Below are 25,204 nucleotides of genomic sequence, written 5' to 3' on the forward strand. Positions count from 1 at the left end.
GCTAATGGAGAGGCATATGGGGGCTAATGGAGAGGCATATGGGGGGCTAATGGAGAGGCATATGGGGGCTAATGGAGAGGCATATGGGGGCTAATGAGGCATATGGGGGCTAATGGAGAGGCATATGGGGGCTAATGGAGAGGCATATGGGGGCTAATGGAGAGGCATATGGGGGCTAATGAGGCATATGGGGGCTAATGAGGCATATGGGGGCTAATGGAGAGGCATATGGGGGCTAATGGAGAGGCATATGGGGGCTAATGAGGCATATGGGGGCTAATGAGGCATATGGGGGCTAATGGAGAGGCATATGGGGGCTAATGGAGAGGCATATGGGGGCTAATGAGGCATATGGGGGCTAATGAGGCATATGGGGGCTAATGGAGAGGCATATGGGGGCTAATGGAGAGGCATATGGGGGCTAATGAGGCATATGGGGGCTAATGAGGCATATGGGGGCTAATGGAGAGGCATATGGGGGCTAATGGAGAGGCATATGGGGGCTAATGAGGCATATGGGGGCTAATGAGGCATATGGGGGCTAATGGAGAGGCATATGGGGGCTAATGGAGAGGCATATGGGGGCTAATGAGGCATATGGGGGCTAATGGAGAGGCATATGGGGGCTAATGGAGAGGCATATGGGGGCTAATGAGGCATATGGGGGCTAATGAGGCATATGGGGGCTAATGGAGAGGCATATGGGGGCTAATGGAGAGGCATATGGGGGCTAATGAGGCATATGGGGGCTAATGAGGCATATGGGGGCTAATGGAGAGGCATATGGGGGCTAATGGAGAGGCATATGGGGGCTAATGAGGCATATGGGGGCTAATGAGGCATATGGGGGCTAATGGAGAGGCATATGGGGGCTAATGGAGAGGCATATGGGGGCTAATGAGGCATATGGGGGCTAATGAGGCATATGGGGGCTAATGGAGAGGCATATGGGGGCTAATGGAGAGGCATATGGGGGCTAATGAGGCATATGGGGGCTAATGAGGCATATGGGGGCTAATGGAGAGGCATATGGGGGCTAATGGAGAGGCATATGGGGGCTAATGAGGCATATGGGGGCTAATGAGGCATATGGGGGCTAATGGAGAGGCATATGGGGGCTAATGGAGAGGCATATGGGGGCTAATGAGGCATATCGGGGCTAATGAGGCATATGGGGGCTAATGGAGAGGCATATGGGGGCTAATGGAGAGGCATATGGGGGCTAATGGAGAGGCATATGGGGGCTAATGGAGAGGCATATGGGGGCTAATGGAGAGGCATATGGGGGCTAATGGAGAGGCATATGGGGGCTAATGGAGAGGCATATGGGGGCTAATGGAGAGGCATATGGGGGCTAATGGAGAGGCATATGGGGGCTAATGATGAGGCATATGGGGGCTAATGATGAGGCATATGGGGGCTAATGATGAGAGGCAGCATATGGGGGCTAATGATGAGAGGCAGCATATGGGGGCTAATGATGAGAGGCAGCATATGGGGGCTAATGAGAGGCATAATAACACTGTCATCCACAGATGCCCCCATAACAGTGTGTCTTCCACAGATCCACCATAACAGTGCGCCTGCGCACTGACGAGAGACAGAAAGAAGGGGAAAGAATCCGCGGAAGCAAGCAGAGGACGGCACAGCAGACGATTGAACAGCTTCTTTTGTAAGTAAATAGTTTTATTATAAATGTATCCCTGCATACCGCAATTCTCTCATATTTTGTAATCTTATTTATATATACTTATTTTGTTTTTGCCCCCCCATTTTTGACTGTGGTATCTTTGTGCCCCCCCTATATATTATTCCTATATTAAACACTGATTTTGTTGAAAGTACCAATAAATATCGCCTTATTGATAATTTGCATTTTTATTCTAGTGCGTGATTGTGTAGACAGGGCCCCAGTGCACTGTATTGCCCGGGGGCCTATAATGCTCTTAAGATGGCACTGCGCAAAGCCAAATATCAAATATATAAAACCTAGCCAAGGCTAACAGGCCTAGATCAGAATGAAATACAATACATGCCAAGATATAAAGTGCATAGTGCAGAAAATGACAAAGTGCATAAGTATATCACATGAAAAGAGCCATAGAAAAGCTATACAGTAAATACCTGAGTGGTGAACCAACAGAGCCCCAACGCACGTTTCGCGTAAGCTTCTTCAGGGGGGGAGAAGAAGCTGAAGAAGCTTACGCGAAACGTGCGTTGGGGCTCTGTTGGTTCACCACTCAGGTATTTACTGTATAGCTTTTCTATGGCTCTTTTCATGTGATATACTTATGCACTTTGTCATTTTCTGCACTATGCACTTTATATCTTGGCATGTATTGTATTTCATTCTGATCTAGGCCTGTTAGCCTTGGCTAGGTTTTATATATTTGATATTTGGCTTTGCGCCATATGTATACATTGTAGGATATTTGTATCATTCCTCCAGCCTTGATATGTTCTGTTATCCAGTGGTGCTCCATTATCTTGAGTGCTCCCCACTTACCATTGTATTGTCTTTTATGTGCATTTTAATACATTCTTGTCTCTTGTTGAGACTATAATAAAGTTTACATCCATTATTATTTGTGCTAGCCTTGTCTCTCTTTTTTGGTGTTACAATATTCTTGGGATGTCTGGTGTGAATCGCTTTCTTGAGGTCATGCCACAGCATCTCAATTAGGTTGAGGTCAGGACTCTGACTGGGCCACTCCAGAAGGCGTATTTTCTTCTGTTTAAGCCATTCTGTTGTTTATTTACTTCTATGCTTTGGGTCGTTGTCCTGTTGCAACACCCATCTTCTGTTGAGCTTCAGCTTGTGGACAGATGGCCTTAAGTTTTCCTGCAAAATGTCTTGATAAACTTGGGAATTCATTTTTCCTTCAATGATGGCAATCTGTCCAGGCCCTGACACAGCAAAGTAGCCCCAAACCATGATGCCCCCACCACCATACTTCACAGTTTGGATGAGGTTTTGATGTTGGTGTGCTGAGCCTCTTTTTCTCTACACATAGTGTTGTGTGTTTCTTCCAAACAACTCAACTTTGGTTTCATCTGTCCACAGAATAATTTTCCAGTACTGCTGTGGAACATCCAGGTGCTCTTGAGCAAACTGTAAACGTGCAGCAATTTCTTTTGGGACAGAATTGACTTCCTCTGTGGTATCCTCCCATGAAATCCATTCTTGTTTAGTGTTTTACTTATCGTAGATTCGCTAACAGGGATGTTAGCATATGCCAGAGACTTTTGTAAGTCTTTAGCTGACACTCTAGGATTCTTCTTCACCTCATTGAGCAGTCTGCGCTGTGCTCTTGCAGTAATCTTTACAGGACAAGAACTCCTAGGGAGAGTAGCAGCAGTGCTGAACTTTCTCCATTTATAGACAATTTGTCTTACCGTGGACTGATGAACAGCAAGGCTTTTGGAGATACTTTTATAACCGTTTCCAGCTTTATGCAAGTCAACAATTCTTAATCGTAGGTCTTCTGAGAGGCAATGCTTCTTGTGAAAAGCAAACCCAGAACTGGTGTGTGTGTTTTTTTTTATAGGGCAGGACAGTTGTAACCAACACCTCCAATCTCATCTCATTGATTGGACTCCAGTTGGCCGACACCTCACTCCAATTAGCTCTTGGAGATGTCATTAGTCTAATGGTTCACATACTTTTTCCACTTGCACTGTGAATGTTTACATGGTGTGTTCAATAAAAACATGGTAACTATCAATTCTTTGTGTGTTATTAGTTTAAGCAGACTGTGGTTGTCTATTGTTGTGACTTAGATGAAGATCAGATCACATTTTATGACCAATTTGTGCAGAAATCCAGATCATTCCAAAGGGTTCACATACCTTTTTCTTGCAACTGTAAGTGTGCATTTACATGGCATAAAAAAAAAGTCTGTCAAAAACTGTTTTTCATGGCTATTTTGCATTCTTGTGTGCATCCATTTCCTGGCTGTCGATGGATACAAACGTATGACAAATAGACGTTAAGTCTGTTTGTCATACGTTTTTATCCATTTTTAATCACCATTAAAAAGAGATGAACTTCGTTGCATTTTTTTGCCCCTGGGCAATATATTACATGCAGAAGAAAGTAGTATCACTTTTCAGGTATATTGCTACCATCCTGAAGTCATGTGGGCTTCAAGTGACTGCCATTAAAATCCCTCCAACGATAAAATTGATGGTAGGACATTTTTCACCTTTTGAGCATGGTACGTATCAAGTGATTCTCTCTCCCCCCCCCCCCCCCCCCCCCCCAACTCACGGTAGTACCCACAAATAAAGAAATCTCGCAGGAACATAATGCTCAGTGACATTATGACACTGGGAGTGTCAGGTCTTGCTGCCTCCAGTGGGGAGTTCCTTGAGGGGGTTGCCTGCAGTGAGGTGTGTTTTGTTTTATTGTTTTTTTTTCGTCTTGCCTTCTGTGTGGTTCATGTACCCATTTTAACAGCCGTTAGGTGCACTTTTGTCTAAATGGGTGTTAAAAATGGGCCTAATGATTTTAATGGGGCCCATCTAGATCATGTCCTATTTTTTGACGGCTGCTGTTCACTGTTATCTCTTTTTCAAGGGGAGTTGATAACCGAACATCAGCGAGATTGCTCTATACATGAGTATATGGATATAAACACTATTGGGGTTATTTATCAAACTGGAGTAAAGTAGTACTGGCTTAGTTGCTCATACCAACCAATCAGATTCCACCTTTCATTTTCCAAAGGAGCAGTGAAAAATTAAAGGTGGGATATGATTGGGCATATTAAGCCAGTTCTATGATCATATGATTTGGGAAACTAAGCCAGTTCTACTTTACACCAGTTTGATTAATGACCCCATATATGACTGTTGAACCCAGTAAGGTTCCAGAATTTGTAGCAACATTACGTTCCTGTGGTTATATTTTGGTATTTATATGCACCTACATACAAACAGATGTGTTCAATGCTCCGACAAAACGTCTCGCTTTGCTTTAATCTTCTTTGCGCTTCTTACACTATCTGCCTAATTTGATATGTTTCCCATGTATCTGGGAAAACATTTTATTTAGATCATGTGCTTTAAAAATGGCAGAAATGAATGTTTATCATATTTAAGGCCAACAATTGAGTCATTCCAAGCGTAAAATATTAGGATGATAAGGAATCACTAAGCATTATGAAAGCTGCATTCTTATCTGCTAACTTGTAAGTAATTTTTGCATTCAAAAGCAGACAGCACCGCATCCGGATCATTGTGAAATGGTACCTACTGTGCAGTGCTTATAAATACGCCATCATGCTGTAGGCTTTACTCTGTAAAATGAAATTACGGCAATGTAGCTTTTAATATCCTGTTGTGGCAGAGTATTTTACGAGCTTTTAAGACAGTTTCAGCAATGTGGTAGTAATTGTAATATTCCCAACAGTTTTTCCCATCTGCTTTGGAGATCTTTTATCAAGTGTAGAGTGATATGAATTTTTTTGTCTTTTGCAGGATAAAAAATGGATCCTCAATCATGAAGATGTGACTCTTGGAGAATTACTGGGCAAGGTAAGTAAATGGAAGTAAAAAACAGATACTGTAAATTTTTCCGCTCAGGAGGATATTTGATAATGCACATCAGTGATTTAAAAAGTTTAAGTTTCAAACTGTTTTCTTGAACACAGCTGGCCAAAGATGGCATTGTGAGTCATTGGGTAAAGGGACGAATTTAAAGGTTAGCAGGTTCTGCCTATGAATCTGCACACGTGGTACCTTGGAACCTAACCCGAGTTCGGGAAATGTTTTTTTTACAGTACAAATGAATTTATGAAAGTTATTGTGCGAAGTCTCGAGAGAGTTCCCGAAGCAATAACTTCGGCTCATCGGAGCCAATACATTCTAATACTGTACGGAGCTCCTGCTCCGTACAGTATTAGAAGAAAGTTGTATGCGAATTGACTTTGGATTTTTCATCCGAAGTCGATTCGCTCATCCTTAGTGATTACGTTTACACTGCCTGCCCTGTCAATCAAAGTATAGAGAGAGCTGCATTTGCAGAGAGAAGTGAACCTCATGGTGTAACGGTAACGCCTTTGTTGCTCCTAGAGGCTTATTTGCATATATTACTAGATTATTTCTCTCAGCAATGCGGGCAAATATGGACATGAGACCAACACATTGATGGAGTTTTATCAAAACTGGTGTAAAGTAGAACTGGCTTAGTTGTCCATAACAACCAATCAGATTCCACCTTTCATTTTTCAAAGACGCTCTGAAAAATTAGTGGCAGCCTTCTCCGGCAGGCTGTTTCGGCGAGTGAACAGCCTGCCGGATCCGTGCTGTCGCTAGTGCACTTGTGCCGCCGGAAGTCCGGCCACAGCTCGGCAAACATGCTGAGAGGCGGCCGTAATAAAACTACGACATGTCGCCGGAACAGCCTGCCGGAGGAGGCTGCCGCTAATGTAAAAGTAGCCTAAGACCGTTTTCCTTTGCACCAGTTTTGATAAATCTCCCCCATTGTTCTTCTTTTTTTTTTTTTTGTTTCCTGAACATTATTATGGGGCAACCATCTTCTCTGAGCTGTTTTTAACAGCATTGAGGCCAGGGCTTAACGATGACATGTGTCCCTCGACAATTAGTCAAGGGACACATAGGGTACAACTAAACTGCAACATGTGTCACGCAACATTGATGCCGCATTAGTGTGATTATGTTGTTGCGAACTTTATGTAGTATTTTTTACTTGCATAATAAAAACACTTGTTTTTAAATAATAATCTGGTCTTGTGTCACTGCATTCCAAGACTTAGAACATTTATATTTTTCTAAGGACATAACCATGTGAGGGATAATATATTAGATTCCTGTCTAGTGATAATTATTATTCTGTACTGTAGGTTGCAAGTTCCCCCACTGGCCGCCCTCTCCACCTCCTGCTTGGATGAAATCACTGCCTGCTGAATGGGGGAGGGCATCTCTAAGCCTTCATATATTATGCTCAGTAGAAGATAGTGATATGGAACTGGTCTTGGCAGTATATGCTTCCAAATAAGACAGCATTATCACAGCATTATCTCCTCTACATCAGGAAATATAGTCTTTAGGAATTGGGTCATGAGTGAAAGCAGCTGAAACTTGCCTTTCCCTTTCAGCTGCTGTCACTCCAAAGACCATATCTTTGTCTTCTGCAAAGCCTGAGATATGAAAGTTTAAAAGCGACCCCCCCACCCTACTTCCCAACCTCTGCTCGGGCTGAAAATCCTTTACCCAAAGCCTGAGATATGAAAGTTCAAAAGCGACCCCCCCACCCTACTTCCCAACCTCTGCTCGGGCTGAAAATCCTTTACCCAAAGCCTGAGCAGAGCTTGGGCAAAACTGTTAGGGGGTTAAAGGGCTTGTGCCACCATTAAATGTTATTTCAATAAAATTCTGTGTGAAAAACAAGTTACTTTTATAATATACTTTCTGTTTCAAAAATACTGCATTTGTGAGATAATATTTTTACTTTCATTATAATGCGCCCCCTGCTGTTTAATTGGTATAGTAATTTGCATGTTCACCTACTGAAGTGGCCGCACACGCTCAGTTCCATCTTTCAACTGCCACCAGCAATATTTACTGTTAGAAGCTGTGACAGTACGGGTACATTCACACGTCCGCAAAATTGGTCTGCAAAATCTGCAAAATCCATTAATTTTCAATGGCGCCGGAATGTGCTGTCCGCATCTGCGGATCCACCAAAAAATAGAATGTCTTATTCTTTTCCGCAATTGCGGACAAGAAAAGGAATTTTCTATGAGAATGCCGGCGATGTGCGGTCCGCAAAATGCTGAACGCACATTGCCGATGTCTGTGTTTTGCGGATCCGCAATTTGCGATTCCGCAAAACACATACGGACATGTGAATGGACCATTAGAGGTATAGAGCTGCAGAAGAAAGCACACGCTCCTTGAGCTGCCAGCAATAAATCTAACCGTTAAACAGCATGAGCTACTGCCTCTTCAAATAGCTCATCGGCAAGTGTCCTGGGAGTCGAACCCCCTCCAATCTGATATTGATTACTTATCCTAAGGATAGGTAATCAATATACTAGCACTACACCATCCATAAATAAGGCCTATAATGATTATTAGGGTTTTGGTACTTCTTTCATCTTCCTGTCTTCATGCATATTGGAGCTTTGTACAGAGAAACTCGTGCCCTTTATATCATGTATAGCTTACTTTATTTTCTTTTTTTCTTTTTTCTTTTTATTTCTTTGATATCTGCGGCTGTGGTTTGACACCTTTTTGCAAGGGAAAATTGTATGGGTCATTGGAGGATACCGAGCAGACTTTCTTTTATGTCTGAGAGAGTGAATTGCCTAAATCTCGTCATTCATTTTATAAATAGTTCTTAATGCCTGCTCAGAGATATATATATATATAATTTCTTCTCCTATTTTCTTGAATTTCTTTTAATACATTTTCTTCCTAGTTTGTAGCTGACTACCTAGCTTGACTTTGATATTATGTTTTTATTACAGGGCAATTTTGGTGAGGTTTACAAGGGAACATTAAAGGATAAAACACCGGTTGCTGTGAAAACATGCAAAGAAGATCTTCCTCAGGAATTAAAAATAAAATTTCTATCTGAAGCCAGGTGGGTAAAGATGTTTACTATAGTGGATTTTTATGTTGTTAAGGGTACATTATAATGATCACGAAGACTGAAGCTAAAAGATCTGTTTTATCATGTGCTCTTGTAATCTTCAAACCAAACTGAGCAGTTTCACTCCGAATTACTGGTTTAATGCTCGACCATCTATACCCAGAGCAAAAATTATGCAATATTACAGTACTCTCATTGCAGTGCTTTAATCTGGGGAGAGTTTAATATTGATGGCCTATCCTCAAGATAGGTCATGAATAGTGATCAGCGAAGCGAGCTTCAGATGCTACATCCGAAGTCGCTTCACTAAAAACTTTGTTTCAATGCTGTACGGAGATCCGTCTCTACAGCATTGAAATGTGCAGCCTCCCATGAGGCGAAGTTAGTTATTTGTGAAGTGGCGTGAGACTTTGTTGCATAACTTTGGCTTTAAGACTTGGAATCGAAGTGTTCATTAGCGTTCAGACTATAAGACGCACTGCCAGTTTTCCTTCACTTTTAGGAGAAAAAGTGCGTCTTAAAGGGGCTGTCTCAATTCAGCAAGTGGCATTTATCATGCAGAGAAAGTTAATACAAGGCACTTAGAAATGTATTGTGATTGTCCATATTGCTTCCTTTGCTGGCTGAATTCATTTTTCCATCACATTATACACTGCTTGTTTCCATGGCTACAGACAACCCTGTAATCCATCAGTGGTGGTCGTGCTTGCACACTACAGGTAAAAGTGTCAGCCTCTCTGGTGGCCAGGACCATGGGAGCGCACAGTGCTTTTTCCTATATTGTGCAAGCGTGACCACCACTGATGGATTGCAGGGTGGTCTGTTACCATGGAAACGAGCAGTGTATAATGTAATGGAAAAATCAATCCAGCCACCAAAGGAAGCAATATGGACAATAACAGTATATTAGTAAGTGGCTTGTATTAACTTTCTCTACATGATAAATGCCACTTACTGAAGTGAGACAACCCCTTTAATATATTGTATAATTAAGAACTTAAAGGGATCCTGTCACCTGGATTTAGTGCATAGAGCTGAGGACATGGGCTGCTAGATGGCCGCTAGCTCATCTGCAATACCCAGTCCCCACAGCTCTCTGCGCTTTTATTGTGTTAAAAAACAGTTTTGATCCATATGCAAATGACCTGATATGAGTCCTGTACCCGGAGATGAGTCAAGCGGAAAGGAGCCCAGCACCGCCCCGCGTCCTCCGAATCTCCTCCTTGCTGGCTGACGTCACAGAGCTGGAGCGCCGAAATCTCGCGATGCGCGAGCTAGCGCATGCGCAGTGTCGGCATAATGTTCATTCCCTGTACTGGCATCAGCACAGGGAACGAACTACGCATGCGCTAGCTCACGCATTGCGAGATTTCGGCGCTCCAGCTCTGTGACGTCAGCAAGCAAGGAGGAGATTCGGAGGACGCGGGGCGGTGCTGGGCTCCTTTCCACTTGACTCATCTCCGGATACAGGACTCATATCAGGTCATTTGCATATGGATCAAAACTGTTTTTAACACAATAAAAGCGCAGAGAGCTGTGGGGACTGGGTATTGCAGATGAGCTAGTGGCCATCTAGCAGCCCATGTCCCCAGCTCTATGCACTAAATCCAGGTGACAGGATCCCTTTAATGTTTTATTTTAAAAATGCACCCTTTTCCCTGAAAAAAAATAGTTTTAATGGAAAAAGTTGAAAAAGATAAGCCATTCCACATCATTGGTATTGTTGCTTTTAGCGTTACCTGATCATAAAATTGATGTTATTTATCTTGTATGAACACTGTAAAAACATAAAAAGTACGATACCAACAATTTCTCAGTAATCATGTAAACCCAGATAAATGATATACCAAAAACAACAAGAATATTATAATATGCTATATTTGTTTATTCTCTTCCCCTCAAACAGAAAACAATTTATAAATGAAAACTTTCCACAAACGTTGTCCCACAAAATTTAAAGGGGTAGTCTGGTTATGTAAAGTTATCCCATATCCACAACTTAGGGGACAACTATTAGCTCGAATTTAACAGTGCGAATAATGTAAAACATTGCAGGGTCACTAAGGCCCAAAACAGACTCACTTGTGATATGTGAAAACCTATTGTGCTCTTTTGGTTTAACCTGTTTGGGTAAAAGTGTTTTTGTTGGTCTCGTTTGGCTAGAATACTGAAACAGTATGACCATGTCAACATCGTGAAGCTTATTGGAGTCTGCACGCAGAGACAGCCGATATACATTGTCATGGAACTTGTACCAGGTGAGCTCATCTATCAGTAAGTATGTTCTGTGTCAGTGCTAACCGCTCATTGTTTGGCTTTATTGTATCCAGTTCCTCTTTTTTTCTTCCATGATGTATGGAGGGCAGACTTGATGGGACGCAGTTGCTGAGATGCAGGGATGGACGTGTTCTTGTAGCTAGGCATTAAGAACTTCCTTAGAAATAAATAAAAAGAAAGGCAAGAATTTGGGCTCCTTGGCTACGTGCCTCCTGGGATTTGTCCAGACCTGCTCGGTGTCAAACTAATATCTTATTATATTGTCTGCCCATTGTCCTCATTTCTGCCGGAGTGATGGTATTGATCATGCATTCATTTCTCTCACCAGCTGACCATGTTTTCTACAGTTGGCAGATATCTGCTGACAAAACATTATATATATTTTTTTTTTTTTTTACACTATTCTTAACTATTTCCTGGATGTTCTCTTGTGTCCTATCTGCACAGTGCATCGGAAATTGGGAAATACATGCAGTATATAATTGTTGTTTAAAAATAGATTAATGGAAGCCAATAATGCACTGCAAAAAGACCTTGAGCTCCTATATAGATAATGTTTCCAACATTCTACATTAGCCTTAATGAAAATCCACTTTGTCTTTTGCTATGAAGATGATCTTCTTTGATAATCTCCCACCAGCAGTATCCATACACCTTTACCTATGGTGTATATTATAAGAGCATGTCTAAAACTTAATTTTGACATTGACATTTGTATGCAAAAGCTGAAAATTAGAAATTCTGAATTTTCCATCTAATTTTTCAGTGTAAAGCTTTATTTTGTATTTTTTCCCCCAGCATTCTTGTATCTGCTATGTACACGTTATTAGAGGTTTTTGATGGTCATATTTTGCATCTTCCTTACTTAGCAGAGGACTTTCATCATGTAGAATCCATGAGCACATTTTCGAGCTGCAGTTATAATGCATCAGTCCAGTGTGGTTTGCTTCTAATGTTTCATTTCGTGCCTAATATCCCACAACAAATGAGGATGGAATACTATGAGCTGCCCACTTATCCAGACACCGAACACACATTAATCCTACAAAACTAGACTTATTTCCCTTAATTTGTCTCTTAGTGGGGTTTAGAACCTGCTGGCAGATTACACAGCTGTAATAATAGTGCACTGCACATTGCCGCTGAGACGATACGCTACATTTCAGTAATGTCATTATACCTCTTTAGAGTTTGGCCTCAGAATGTTATTTACGAAAGAGTTTTTGCAGAACTGTAAACTTAACTTTGTGAAAAATTGATGTGCCAGGTCTCTTACTTTTCATTGCTGGTTTTCTACGACAGACACAAGGGGAGCAAATCATACTGTGTGCGCGAAAATAGGTAATTGTCTAGTGGTATGTGGTCAGATTTTCAGCAATCACTTCAACCTTATATTGACACCAAATACTACATTTGTAATAAAGGGATAATAGACTCTAATTCTGTTTCTGATGGCATTTATATTTATATGTTAACCAAGCATTGCAAATAACTTGTCACATGCATAGAACATCATATATACATTCAGCAAATCAATCTGACCATCCACAGGCACCTACGTGCTTTTTACTATTCTGCCCCCGTCAGCCGCTAAGTCCCACTCCCAGCTTATCAGTATAGCCTCTGCTTATCTGCTACTGCTCTACAGCTAGGAAGATCTGCCCCCAAACCCTTGGGCATTATGCAGCTGAACTGCCTGCATAAGCATTATGTGTGCCCTGTCAGTCATTTCTGTCACCTAACTGCTTCTTGATCTCTGGGGCCCCATTCATTTGCTTGGTTTGTGTGGTGGTATAAAGTCCCCCCCACCCCCACCCCCTGTGTGCACCAGCTCTTGACTGCTATTGAAGGACCAATGTAGGCAGTCATTCTCTATCTATTAACATGAAATGATTTGTTTATATCCTGTAAACATGGAGATTCATAATTCGGCATAGATGATGTAAGAATCTGTGGCAACTCCATGGATAGGTGAAATATGCACTGAAACCAAAACATAACTAAATAGTTAAGGAGATCCTTTCCAAATGTATTTACAGATTTTATAGAGCAATGTTCCATTTTGTCCCGACCAATCCCAATTTTTTTTTTGTTTGTGTATATTTCATTATTAAAAAGTGTGTCATTAGAAAATAATCTGTTGTGTATCTCGTTTTTATGTTAAACATATAATTTCCATTTCATCCACTATGATGGCCACAAGGAAATTGTCCCTTGCCCTCTATAGGGACAGGAAAACAGAGAGAGAGTTTAAATTACCCCACCCACCCTCTCCCCTCAGTGTTTCCTGTCCCTACAGGGGTCAGGTCAAAGAGAGGCCTCTCTCATGTGGGAGGTGAAGAGTTTGTTATTTGTATTCCAGGATGAGTCTATTGGGGGCTGTGAACCCTCCTTAGATCTACCTGTGCAGCGTCCTGGATCCCTCTGTCCTCCTGCGGCCTGTGCTAACCCTGGGCAGAGGGAATATATGCGGTGCTCGCTACTCTGCCGCAGCCTCCACCTGCTACATCTAATCCCCTGAGCTCTCTTCCTCTCCGTGGGGAACAAGCCGGGCGGTTCTCCCCAGAAGTCTGGGAGAGGTACTAAGGGCCCGCGCGCACACTCTGGCGTGTGCTACGGCCGCCATTAAGGGAGTTACGTGACAGATGATATCGCGTCATGGAGGCGGTGGAGTTCGGTCCGTCACCCTCCGGAAGTGTGGGAGGGCCAGAAAAATGACGTTCAACACCAACACCATGCTCAAAAGTGCGGGCAGGCAGCAGGAGAACAGGATTGTCCATTCAGCAGGTCTGCAGCAGAAGCAGCATTGGGACGAATGGAGAACTTCCGTGAGTTCCCCAAAGAATGGGGAGAAGAGGTATTTATGTATACATATACTCTGCAGTGTAGTAATGTGTGGTTGTTCTATCGGACTCTCTTAAATAGGGTAAAGAGTCAAAGGCAAAACTCAGATCTTTAAAATGTGCTATTTACACAAAAAGACTGCCTGAAAATTACAAGAAAAAAATTGTGTAAAGAATGTATTCAGGATCTGTTGAAGGAAGAACAACCATCTATTCTATCAGAAGTAAAAAAAATATGTTACAGGAAGAAATTAAATCTTCTCTAGCTTCATTGTCGGTTCCTAGCTCATCCCCTGTACCTACTAAAAAACCCACAATTTCTGTGCCATCTTCTTCTGATGTAGAAGATGCCTCTTCATCCAAATATTTTGGAGAAGAAGACAGTCTATCTGAAAGAGAGTTAATTGAGTAAGAAAGGAATTATTATTTTCCGGTCAGATCGACAATGGATATAGAAGATTTAAAAAGCCTGGGAGTGTTCAAGATGAGATGTTTGAGGGCTTAAGAGTTTAAAAAGCCAAAGTTTTCCCCGTACACGAAAATGTTAGAGACAGGATATTGGATGAATGGTTGGATCCTGAGAAGAGGTTTGGAGTCTCAAGAGATTTCAGAAACTGTTTAGTGTTTGATGCCTCAGAGTCTAAAATATTCGATGAGTTACCAAAAATTTACATCCAGGTTGCTAATGTAGTCAAAAACACTTTTCTACCTTTTGAGGGCTCCTCACAGCTACGAGATCCTACGGACTGTAAAGCAGATAGTCCACTAAAAAGGCCTGGGAAACTACCATGTTTGGAGTTAAAACAAACATTACAGCTACTTCAGTCGCAAGATCGATGTATCTTTGGTTTAACAAGCTTGAGGAGCATTTAAATAATAAGACACCAAGGGAGGAATTAATAAATTCCATCCCTCTCTCTTAAAATCGACTACAGCATTTTTAGCGGATGCTTCTGCCGAATCGGTAAGATTTGCCGCAAGGGATAGGGCCCTTTCTAACTCCGCTAGATGCGCTTTATGGATGAGGTCCTGGTTGGGAGATAAAACGTTAACATCAAAATTATGTTTAATAGCCTTTTCTGGCGGGTATGTTTTCGGCCCTGTTCTCGATAAAATATTAGAGAAAGCGGCAGATAAAAAGAAGGGGTTCCCTGAGCATAAAGAGAAGAAACGCTCTTTCGTCAGTTTAACCCTCGGTATAGATCCTTCAGGGGTAAAGGAAAAATGGGGCGTTGGAGCTACCCGAAGGGGGTAGAGGTAGAGGGTTCCTCCTTAACCCTCAGAACCTTCCACAGGACAAACAATGACGCCAGAATGGGGGAGAGGCTGAATTGTTTTCTTCCCCAGTGGGAGAACTTAACCACAAATCCCTGGGCTTTGCAAATTATAAGAGAGGGTTACAAAATAGAGTTCTCATCAACTCCCCCTCACAGGAGTCAGATTACCTCTCATGTGGCACTTGTTTTAACAAAAATCTGGATAGGTATTCAAAACCTACTAGAAGCCAAAGTCATTATACCAGTTCCACAAAAAGAACAGTGGAAAGAGTTTTATTCAAGATTATTTCTCGTAAAAAAAACAGATGGGTCCCTCTGTGCAATTATAAATCTAAAAGATCTAAACAAGACAATCATATATAAAAAGTTCAAGATGGAGTCAATATCCTCCACAGTACCGTTGATTCAGGAAGGTTTATTCATGACATCTGTAGATCTGAAAAACGCATATTACCATCTTCCAATACACAAAAACTATCAAAAGTATCTAAGATTTGCTACAAAAAATGCAGCAGGTACAATTTGTCACTACCAGTTCACCGCACTGCCATTCCGCATTTCAACCGCACCAAGGATCTTCATAAAGTTGGTAGTAGAGATGATTGCATTCTTCAGAGAGGAATGTTTAACAATTATTCCTTATCTAGACAACTTCCTGGTAATAGGAAGGACGGAAGCAAAATCTCGCAGAGACACAGATTTTTTTTATAGAAAAGCCGGAAAATCTAGGTTGAATAGTCAACAGGAAGAAATCCTTTCTGAAACCAGCAAAAAGAAGAAAATTCCTCGGTATTCTTCTAGATTTGGTTGCCAGAAGAAAAGATATCAGACCTGAAGAAGAAAATAACAGAGTTCCAGTCTCATCAGTCCTGTTAAATAAGAGACGCAATGAGAGTTCTAGGTATCATGACTTCATATATAACTTCAGTGGCCTGGAGTCAGGCGCACACAAGAGTATACCAGTCTTGGATCCTAAAAAATTGGGACAGGAATCAATTGTCCCTAGACAAGAAAATACTCATTCCCATATCAGTAAAGTTAAACTTGAACTGGTGGAAAAAGAGAATGAACCTACAGCAGGAAATTCTTTGGCACAAATATCCAGAAGTTATAATCGGGACAGACGCCAGCAAGGCTGGTTGGGGTGCAATAGTAGGAAATAAAGCTTTTCATGGCCTTTGGCCGGAAGAGATGGCTTCAGTCTTCTCGAATTTCAGAGAATTAAAGGCAGTTTTGATAACTTAAAAAAAAGGCTCAACATCTAGTGAGAAGATGCCATGTAAAAATACTGTCAGATAACATTATGACAGTGGCCTATGTAAAGCACCAGGGCGTGACAAAGTCTCCAGCATTGGAACGACTCATTCCAAAAATATTCTTGTGTGCAGAAAGCAACATTTTATCGCTAACGGCTGTTCATCTCAAGGGAACGTTAAATCGGGAAGCAGATTTCTTAAGCAGGAAAACCCTAATGGTCCCTAAACCCACTGATATTTGAAAATATAACAACAAAGTGGGGAACTCCATAAATCGACCTTTTCACTTCAAAAGAGAACACAAAGTCTCAGAAATTCTGTTCCCTAAATCACAGAGACAATCAGTGGGTGGTAGATCCCTGATATGGAACTGGGAACTAGCTTATGTCTTTCCACCTTTTCCTCTAATAGCCAAGACAATTCAGAAGATACTTCAGGACCCGGTGACAGTAATTACCCCTTACTGGCCCAAGAGGTGTTAGTTCCCAGTTCTAAAACAGATTTCAGTCAAAGAACCCTGGATATTGCTTCACCAGGAGGACATTCTCAGACAGGGACAGGTTTATAATCCAAACCCAAAATTCTTCAGACTAGGAGCCTGGATCCTGAGGGCGACATCCTTAGACAACAGGGCCTCTATGACAGAGTATTTAGTACCCTCAAAACTAGCAGGAAGAAGGTTACAGTACTTCTGCTATTTACCTTAAGATCTGGAAAAAGTTCTGTAGCTGGTCAGGGGATCTAACTCATAATAGATCAAAACCAGTCATTCAGAGGTTCCTAGACTGGATCCTAGACTCTCTTTCAGGTGTAGGGCTGACGTCATCGGTGCAGGCGCACTGAGGAAGGAGCAGCCAAGCGAACGTCCTTCTCTGAGTGCCTGCGCCGAATGAGGACCGTTACGGCGTGGGATTTCAGCTGCAGACAGCGCCAGCGGAAGAAGGAGAGCGCTCGCTGGCCCTGTCAATCAGGTGGAGGAGGGGGCGTTTTTTTAGACCGAGGATGCGGCGTCTACCAGCAAGTCCGCCCAACTTGCTGGAAGTGAAGAAATTTGCATATCACAAAGTTATATTTTTAAAGAATTTAAAGCACAGCCAGAGGTAAGAGGGGTATATGTGGACTCTGCGTACATTAGCAATTATATTAAGTCCAATACTGAAAATTGCTGTTTGGGGGGGTGACAGAAGCCCTTTAAGTATCTTTTTTAATACCAAACTTGCGGACCATCATTGGATTAGGAGGTTTATGACAGCAGCATCTAGATTAAGACCTCGAGTTCCTCAGTGGGACCTTAATATTGTCCTAAGCAATCTTTCAAAACCTCCCTTTGAACCCATCTCAGAGATTTCTTTAAAACACCTTTCATTTAAAACTGCCTTCTTTATAGCCATCACCTCTGCAAGGCAGATAGGGGAGCTTCAGGCTCTAGCCTCCAGGGAGCCTTACTTGACTCTAACAGATGTCAGGGTCTCCCTCAGATTAGACCCGGGTTTTTTACCAAAGGTAGTTTCCACCATGACGGCCCATACTTATCCTTTCCCCCAAAAAATGGGTATGAAGGGAAATTCTCCAAAAATTAAAAATAAATCGGATGGAGAGGGTGGGTGGGGTCATTTAAACTCTCTCTCTGTGTTCCTGCCTCTACAGAGGTCAAGGGTCAATCTCCTTATGGTCGTCATGGTGGATTCAAGGAAACAGAACTACCGGTAAGTCTAATTCTGGTTCTTTTTCGAATTTGTGGTGTGTTTTTTTTTTTAAGAATTTATTTTTTATGAAAATCTTAAAATCGTGCAGTTTTCTTGCTGGACACTAGGCCTAATAATATGTCCAGACTTCCTTTTTAGAGATATGCTTTACAGCAGTTACATGGATCATAGACACAATAGAGAGGAGTATACTCACTGTGAACTATGCAGATGTCTGTGTACAGGAGGGGGAATAGTAGGTAACCTGTGATCATGTGTTATCTATATATGTTATCTGCCATTGTAAATCTTCTTGTGCTGGTGACTGTTGAAAAGTGATTACAGAGAACAGGAAGTCATGAAAAATGATTATGCCTAGTGGTCAGTGTGAGAACTGCAGGATTTTTTGTACAGTAAAATGGAATATTAAATGAAAAACCTAAAATTTCTTAATGTATGTTAACATAAACTTTGATTTAAACAGTAGGTTATTTTATGATGACTCATGGCCTTTAAAAATTGGCAAAATAGTCCTTCAAAATTTGTGTTGTTTTATTGTACTTCTTTTTTGTTCTTCATTACTTTTCTCCTTGTCCTACAAAACTCATAAATGAATCACATATAAACTGTGACTTCTTTTCTTATTATGCTTGTATGATCAGTATTTTTATGAAGACAAAATTGTGCTCTGTGCCATTTACTATTTTCAGCCATTCAGCCAACTATAAAGCTAAAAACCCAATAAATCAATACTAAAAAGATGAGAACATTCTGTTTTAAAAGTCATTTGTGGGAAATTGAGTCTGTAAGACATTTTCTTGCTTCTTATGACTTTCATCTAACAGTACATGAAAACATAGTAACTAAATACAATATAATTGGAAACCGTGGAACTGAGACAAGATTTTATAATGCAATGCAGTATGGATTTAATGACTAACTTTTGAGATCTTTTACTAAGTTTGTTTTTGGTGCAAAACAATATTTACCGGTAATACCCAAAATCTATGCAGATGCATATTTGGGTAGAATGAAAATGTAAATTGTGTTAATTTTTATGATGATAGATAAAATTTTACTAATTTTATGTGTCTATGGGATAATTTCACAACAGGTATGGCTTGTCATAAGATAAGCATCTTACATTAACATTTTTACTGTTAATGACCCTTTACACGGGCCAAGAATCTGCCAGATAATTGCTGATGAGCGTTCATAGGAACATTTCGTTATCGATTTACATGGCAGTGTAAAGGTGTTTCCGATTTCTGGGGAAGGGAACTAAGTCGTCGTTTGCTGGCACCAGATTGCGCTGTCTAAACACGCTCTGCTGCTGCAGGCAAACAACGAGTATACTGGGAGGAGTGATGGCATTTGCTATCATGGCCCCTCCCCCCAATACTGTGGAGGAGATCACTGCATGTAAATGCAGTGGTCTCCTTCACTGATGAGCAGGCTATTGCCAGGAAAGAATGCCTTTTGCTTTTTTTTTTTCATATTTTATGTTGTGGCCTTTATTGTGAGTAACATAAATAATAGAAATAAAAAAAAAAGTTTCCCCCCATCATTGTGCACTTAATACCCTATAATGACAAAATGAAAACCAATGTTTGTAATCTTTGCTAAATTATTGAAGTTATATCAATATTGCATTTGACATAATTAGTAAGACCCTTTAGCACCATTAGCAGGGATTACAGCCTCCAGTCTTCTTCAGTATGATACCACAAGGTTTGCACGTCTGGATTTGGGAATTTTCTGCCATTCTTCTCTGCAGATCCTATCAAGGTCTGTCAGGTTGGATGGAGACTGTTGGTGGACAGCCATTTTCTGGTCTCTCCAGAGATGGTCGATTGGGTTCAAAGTCAAGGCTCTGGCTGGGCCAGTCAAGGACTTTGACAGATATGTTCCTAAGCCATTCCTGTGTTCTTGGCGGTGTGCTTACGGTCATTGTCTTATTAGATGGGGAACATTCAGCCCAGTTTGTGGTCCAGAACACTCTGGATTAGTTTATAATAAGAATATTTCTTTACTTTGTTCCATTCAGCTTTCCCTCAACCCTTATTCTCCCTGTCCTAGCTACTGACCCCCAAAGCACGAGACTGCCACCACCATGCCTCACTGTAGGCATGATATCCGCCAAGTGATGAGCAGTGTCTGTTTTTATCCAGACAAGATGCTTAGAATTGAGGCAAAAAATGTCAATCTTGGTTTCATCAGACCAGAGAATTTTGTTTCTCACAGTGAGTCATTTAGTGAAGCAGCAAGCTCTAGGGACAGTCCTGGTTGTTCCAATTTTTTTTCATTTAAGAATTATAAAGACCACTGTGCTCTTGGGAACTTTCATTATCGTAGAACTTTTTTCGTATCCTTCTCCAGATCTGTGCCTCAACGCAATGCTGTCTCTGAGCTCTACAGGCAGTTCTTTTCTCCTCATGGCTTGGTTTTTGCTCTGATATACAGTCGTGGCCAAAAGTTTTGAGAATTACATAAATATTGGAAATTGGAAAAGTTGCTGCTTAAGTTTTTATAATAGCAATTTGCATATACTCCAGAATGTTATGAAGAGTGATCAGATGAATTGCATAGTCCTTCTTTGCCATGAAAATTAACGTAATCCCCAAAACAACATTCCACTGCATTTCATTGCTGTCATTAAAGGACCTGTTGAGATCATTTCAGTAATCGTCTTGTTAACTCAGGTGAGAATGTTGACGAGCACAAGGCTGGAGATCATTATGTCAGGCTGATTGGGTTAAAATGGCAGACTTGACATGTTAAAAGGAGGGTGATGCTTGAAATCATTGTTCTTCCATTGTTAACCATGGTGACCTGCAAAGAAACGTGTGCAGCCATCATTGCGTTGCATAAAAATTGCTTCACAGGCAAGGTTATTGTGGCTGCTAAGATTGCACCTCAATCAACAATTTATAGGATCATCAAGAACTTCAAGGAAAGAGGTTCAATTCTTGTTAGGAAGGCTTCAGGGCGTCCAAGAAAGTCCAGCAAGCGCCAGGATCGTCTCCTAAAGAGGATTCAGCTGCGGGATCAGAGTGCCACCAGTGCAGAGCTTGCTCAGGAATGGCAGCAGGCAGGTGTGAGCGCATCTGCACGCACAGTGAGGCGAAGACTTTTGGAAGATGGCCTGGTGTCAAGAAGGGCAGCAAAGAAGCCACTTCTCTCCAAAAAAACCATCAGGGACAGATTGATCTTCTGCAGAAAGTATGGTGAATGGACTGCTGAGGACTGGGGCAAAGTCATATTCTCCGATGAAGCCTCTTTCCGATTGTTTGGGGCATCTGGAAAAAGGCTTGTCCGGAGAAGAAAAGGTGAGCGCTACCATCAGTCCTGTGTCATGCCAACAGTAAAGCATCCTGAGACCATTCATGTGTGGGGTTGCTTCTCATCCAAGGGAGTGGGCTCACTCACAATTTTTCCCAAAAACACAGCCATGAATAAAGAATGGTACCAAAACACCCTCCAACAGCAACTTCTTCCAACAATCCAACAACAGTTTGGTGAAGAACAAGGCATTTTCCAGCACGATGGAGCACCGTGCCATAAGGCAAAGTGATAACTAAGTGGCTCGGGGACCAAAACGTTGACATTTTGGGTCCATGGCCTGGAAACTCCCCAGATCTTAATCCCACTGAGAACTTGTGGTCAATCCTCAAGAGGCGGGTGGACAAACAAAAACCTACTAATTCTGACAAACTCCAAGAAGTGATTATGAAAGAATGGGTTGCTATCAGTCAGGAATTGGCCCAGAAGTTGATTGAGAGCATGCCCAGTCGAATTGCAGAGGTCCTGAAAAAGAAGGGCCAACACTGCAAATACTGACTCTTTGCATAAATGTCATGTAATTGTCGATAAAAGCCTTTGAAACGTATGAAGTGCGTGTAATTATATTTCACTACATCACAGAAACAACTGAAACAAAGATCTAAAAGCAGTTTAGCAGCAAACTTTGTGAAAACTAATATTTGTGTCATTCTCAAAACTTTTGGCCACGACTGTACATTGTCAGCTGTAAGACCTTATATAGACAGGGCTGTGTCTTTTCACATCATGTCCAGTCAACTGATTTTACCACAGGTGGATTCCAATCGAGGTGTAGACACATCTCAAAGATGATCAAGAGAAATGTGAGGCCCACAGAGCTAAATTTTAAACGGGTCATAGAAAATGGTCTGAATACTTATGTCCATGCAAAATTTTTGTTTCACCTTTTTACAAAATTAGCAAACATTTCTAAATTTCTGTTTTCACCTTTTAATCATGAGATATTAATTGCAGATCGGTAGGGGAAAACATAATTTTTTTATTTTTATTTTCTTTAAGCACAAGATGACAAAAAAGGTGAAAGGGTCTGAAGACTTTCCAAATGCATTGTATGTAAAGCTACCGCTATATCTTTTTTTCTATCCTTATGGATTAATAATGCATATTGAAAGCTTAGTCGAGATGAGACAACCCCTTTAAGCCGGGTTTACATGCTGCAGTTACTGCATATGGGCAAAAATCTGCTCACCCAGGTAAATACTGGTAGTTCCCACAAAGCTCCTCTGCCATTGACTTCCACAACTGCATCACAAAACCTGAACATTTCTTTTCTAGCTATTAAAAGTACTATAGTTAGAAAACTCATTTTAACTTTTTCTCTCCTCCTTTATGAGAAACTTATTATAGCTAAACTCCTTTAAATCCACAAACGTAAACAGCTGAGCAGTAGCTTGAGGATAAGCAGGTGTAACATACCAGGAGCTGTCATTAAGGAAAAAAAAAAACCATTAAGGTCATCACCTGAGGAGTGCCTGTTTCTTAAGAAGCCAGAAATCTAGTGCTTGCACAATGGAAGAAATGGAAGGATGATGGCAATTAAAATGCAAATCCTTCACGCAAACACTTCAGTTTAATATGCCAGAGCCCCAGAGACTCAGTCAGTCTGCTCTTAAATCTGTTTAATAACCCTGCATTATCCTGTTTATTGTGAAGCATAAGTAGCTATACCTTGCTAGGAAAATTCTAATGTATATTTCTGTTATAGAAGCCTTCCAAGCCCTTGCTTAACACAGCGGGTTACTAAGTCTATCTAATCTCCTCTAAACATAATAGTGTGGGCTCCGTCACTGCCCAAGATATTGTCGGCTATAAATATGCTTTAACTTGTTGCCGAATTAACATTATATTGTCCTTCAGGAAAAATGTTTTGCTCACAAGCCGAGGAAGATCAACTACTAGATTTGCAATTCTAGTGGACAAGAAGCACATATAATACAAAAAAATGGGCAGATTTCAGTTGGTGTAAGGCAATTTCCCATCTATGGTGGATATGAGCTCTTTCAATCCACATGAATGGAGCTGCTCTACAGTACACGGCCACTACATTTTGGATGGAACCTTGTGCTTTTGTTTCTGTCCACTGTGTAGTTCCAGTGTCAGTGGCTGCCAGTAACAACTTGGATCCCACAGATTTGATATTGATGACTCATCCACGCCGTCAGTATCTACCGGAAAACCCATTTAATCCTCAAAATGTATACGTTAAACTGACCTGTAAATCAGTGCTGACATTTAGCCATGGCATTGCAGTGCTTGAAGTTTACAGTAAAAAAATCTGTATAATTTCTTCAACAGGCCAGGCTACAGATTTAAAAATTCATAGCTTGTCTTAAAGAGCCCCCTTGACCCAATTAAACCAGGAATACTGCCTGGTAGGGTTGATTATACCGATACTTTTCTTTAGTCTGTCTATTAAGCAACTGCAGAGATATTATTCATGTGATTTTATTCATTTGCAAATGAGCAAGTTGGAGCACCAGGGGGCTCGCCAGAGCCCTTGGAGCACTGCTTTTTTTTTTTTTTTTTTTAACACCCTTGTGTGCTGCACACACCCTGCTCCCATGGATTGACAGGGCTAGACATTAAGCATGGAGAGGTCAGAAGCAGCAGGCTTTTGTATTAGCTAAGTCAGAGACATATAGGAGTTGTTTTACTTAGGATGTGTTTGCCTTCCTTTGAGGTGAGGTGGCAGCTACTGTTCCATCAAGCATTCTGGTACTTTTGACAGTCTGACTCCCTTCACCTCCAACAGTTAGCTCTTTGAAGAAGTTGTACTTCAGTGAGGGCTGCAGCCTTTTCCTCGGTCAGTGATGTCTAGTTCAGTGATGCTCAACCTGTGGCCCTCGAATTGCTGCAAGACTACAACTCTCAAAATGCCCAAATAGCTGAAGTCTGGCATACTGGGAGTTGTAGTTTTGCAACAACAGGAGGGCCACCGGTTGGCCATCCCTGGTCTAGATCTGTCACATGGTCTGTGTGCAGTTCAGTCCCATTCAAGTGAATGGACCTAGGCTCCAAGTTGTGCAGAGGCCGTGGCCACTTCAAACAGCTCATCAGCAGGGGTGTTGGGAGTGGACTTCCGCCAGCTACTGTATTTATGGCCTATGCTGAGGATAGGTCATTAATATTCTACTCCTTGAAAACCGCTTTTCAGCACCTTCAACCTCAGATCTAATGTACATGCAAGTCCTCTGACAGTTGACAAAAGGAGAAAGGAGCATTAAAGAGGTTTTGCCACTTCAGCAAATAGCATTTATGCAGAGAAAGTTTCCATGGTTACGACCACCCTGCAGTCCAGCAGCATGGCTGTGCTTGTACACTATAGAAAAAAGTACCAGCTTACGTGAGCTCCCACGGTCTCGGCCACCGGAGAGGCTGGCAAGCAGGAGCACCACTGCTGGATTACAGGGTGGTTGTAACCATGGAAACGAGCAGTGTATAATGTGATAGAAAAATTAACCAAGCCAGCAAAGGTAACAATATGGATAATCACAATACATTAATAAGTGCCTTGTATTCGTTGATCCAGGGAGTTATTCTGATTGGAGTCGGGAGGAATTTTTTATTCCCCTAAAGTGGGGAAAATTGGCTTCTACCTCACAAGGTTTTTTTTGCCTTCCTCTGGATCAACTTGCAGGATAACAGGCCAAACTGGATGGACAAATGTCTTTTTTGGCCTTATGTACTATGTTACTATGTACATATACAGATGTAGCAGGGTTAGCACTCCAGCTCTTAACTCAAATTTCTTAACTCATCGCGTTATCTTGAGACAAAAGCCATTGAAAAGCAATTGAAGGTGCTTGTTTAGATTAGATAACACAACTCAGAAGTCTCAGAAAACAGGAGTGTTAACTCTACTCCATCCGTATATACACACTTAGGCCTCATTCATACAAACGTA

At 41.5% G+C, this 25,204-nt stretch overlaps 1 protein-coding gene across 1 annotated transcript in view; it reads left to right on the forward strand.

Moving 5' to 3' along the window:
• Window positions 1–25,204, forward strand: part of FER (FER tyrosine kinase) — a 307,686-nt gene that overhangs the window by 207,928 nt on the left and 74,554 nt on the right. Inside the window, exons 15-17 of the mRNA XM_040421607.1 lie at window positions 5,482–5,538; window positions 8,496–8,611; window positions 10,784–10,878. Of these exons, the coding sequence (XP_040277541.1) occupies window positions 5,482–5,538; window positions 8,496–8,611; window positions 10,784–10,878 (268 nt within the window). The remainder of the gene's footprint in view (window positions 1–5,481; window positions 5,539–8,495; window positions 8,612–10,783; window positions 10,879–25,204) is intronic.

This window comes from Bufo bufo, chromosome 2, assembly GCF_905171765.1.
Source record: "Bufo bufo chromosome 2, aBufBuf1.1, whole genome shotgun sequence".
Lineage (NCBI taxonomy): Eukaryota > Metazoa > Chordata > Amphibia > Anura > Bufonidae > Bufo > Bufo bufo.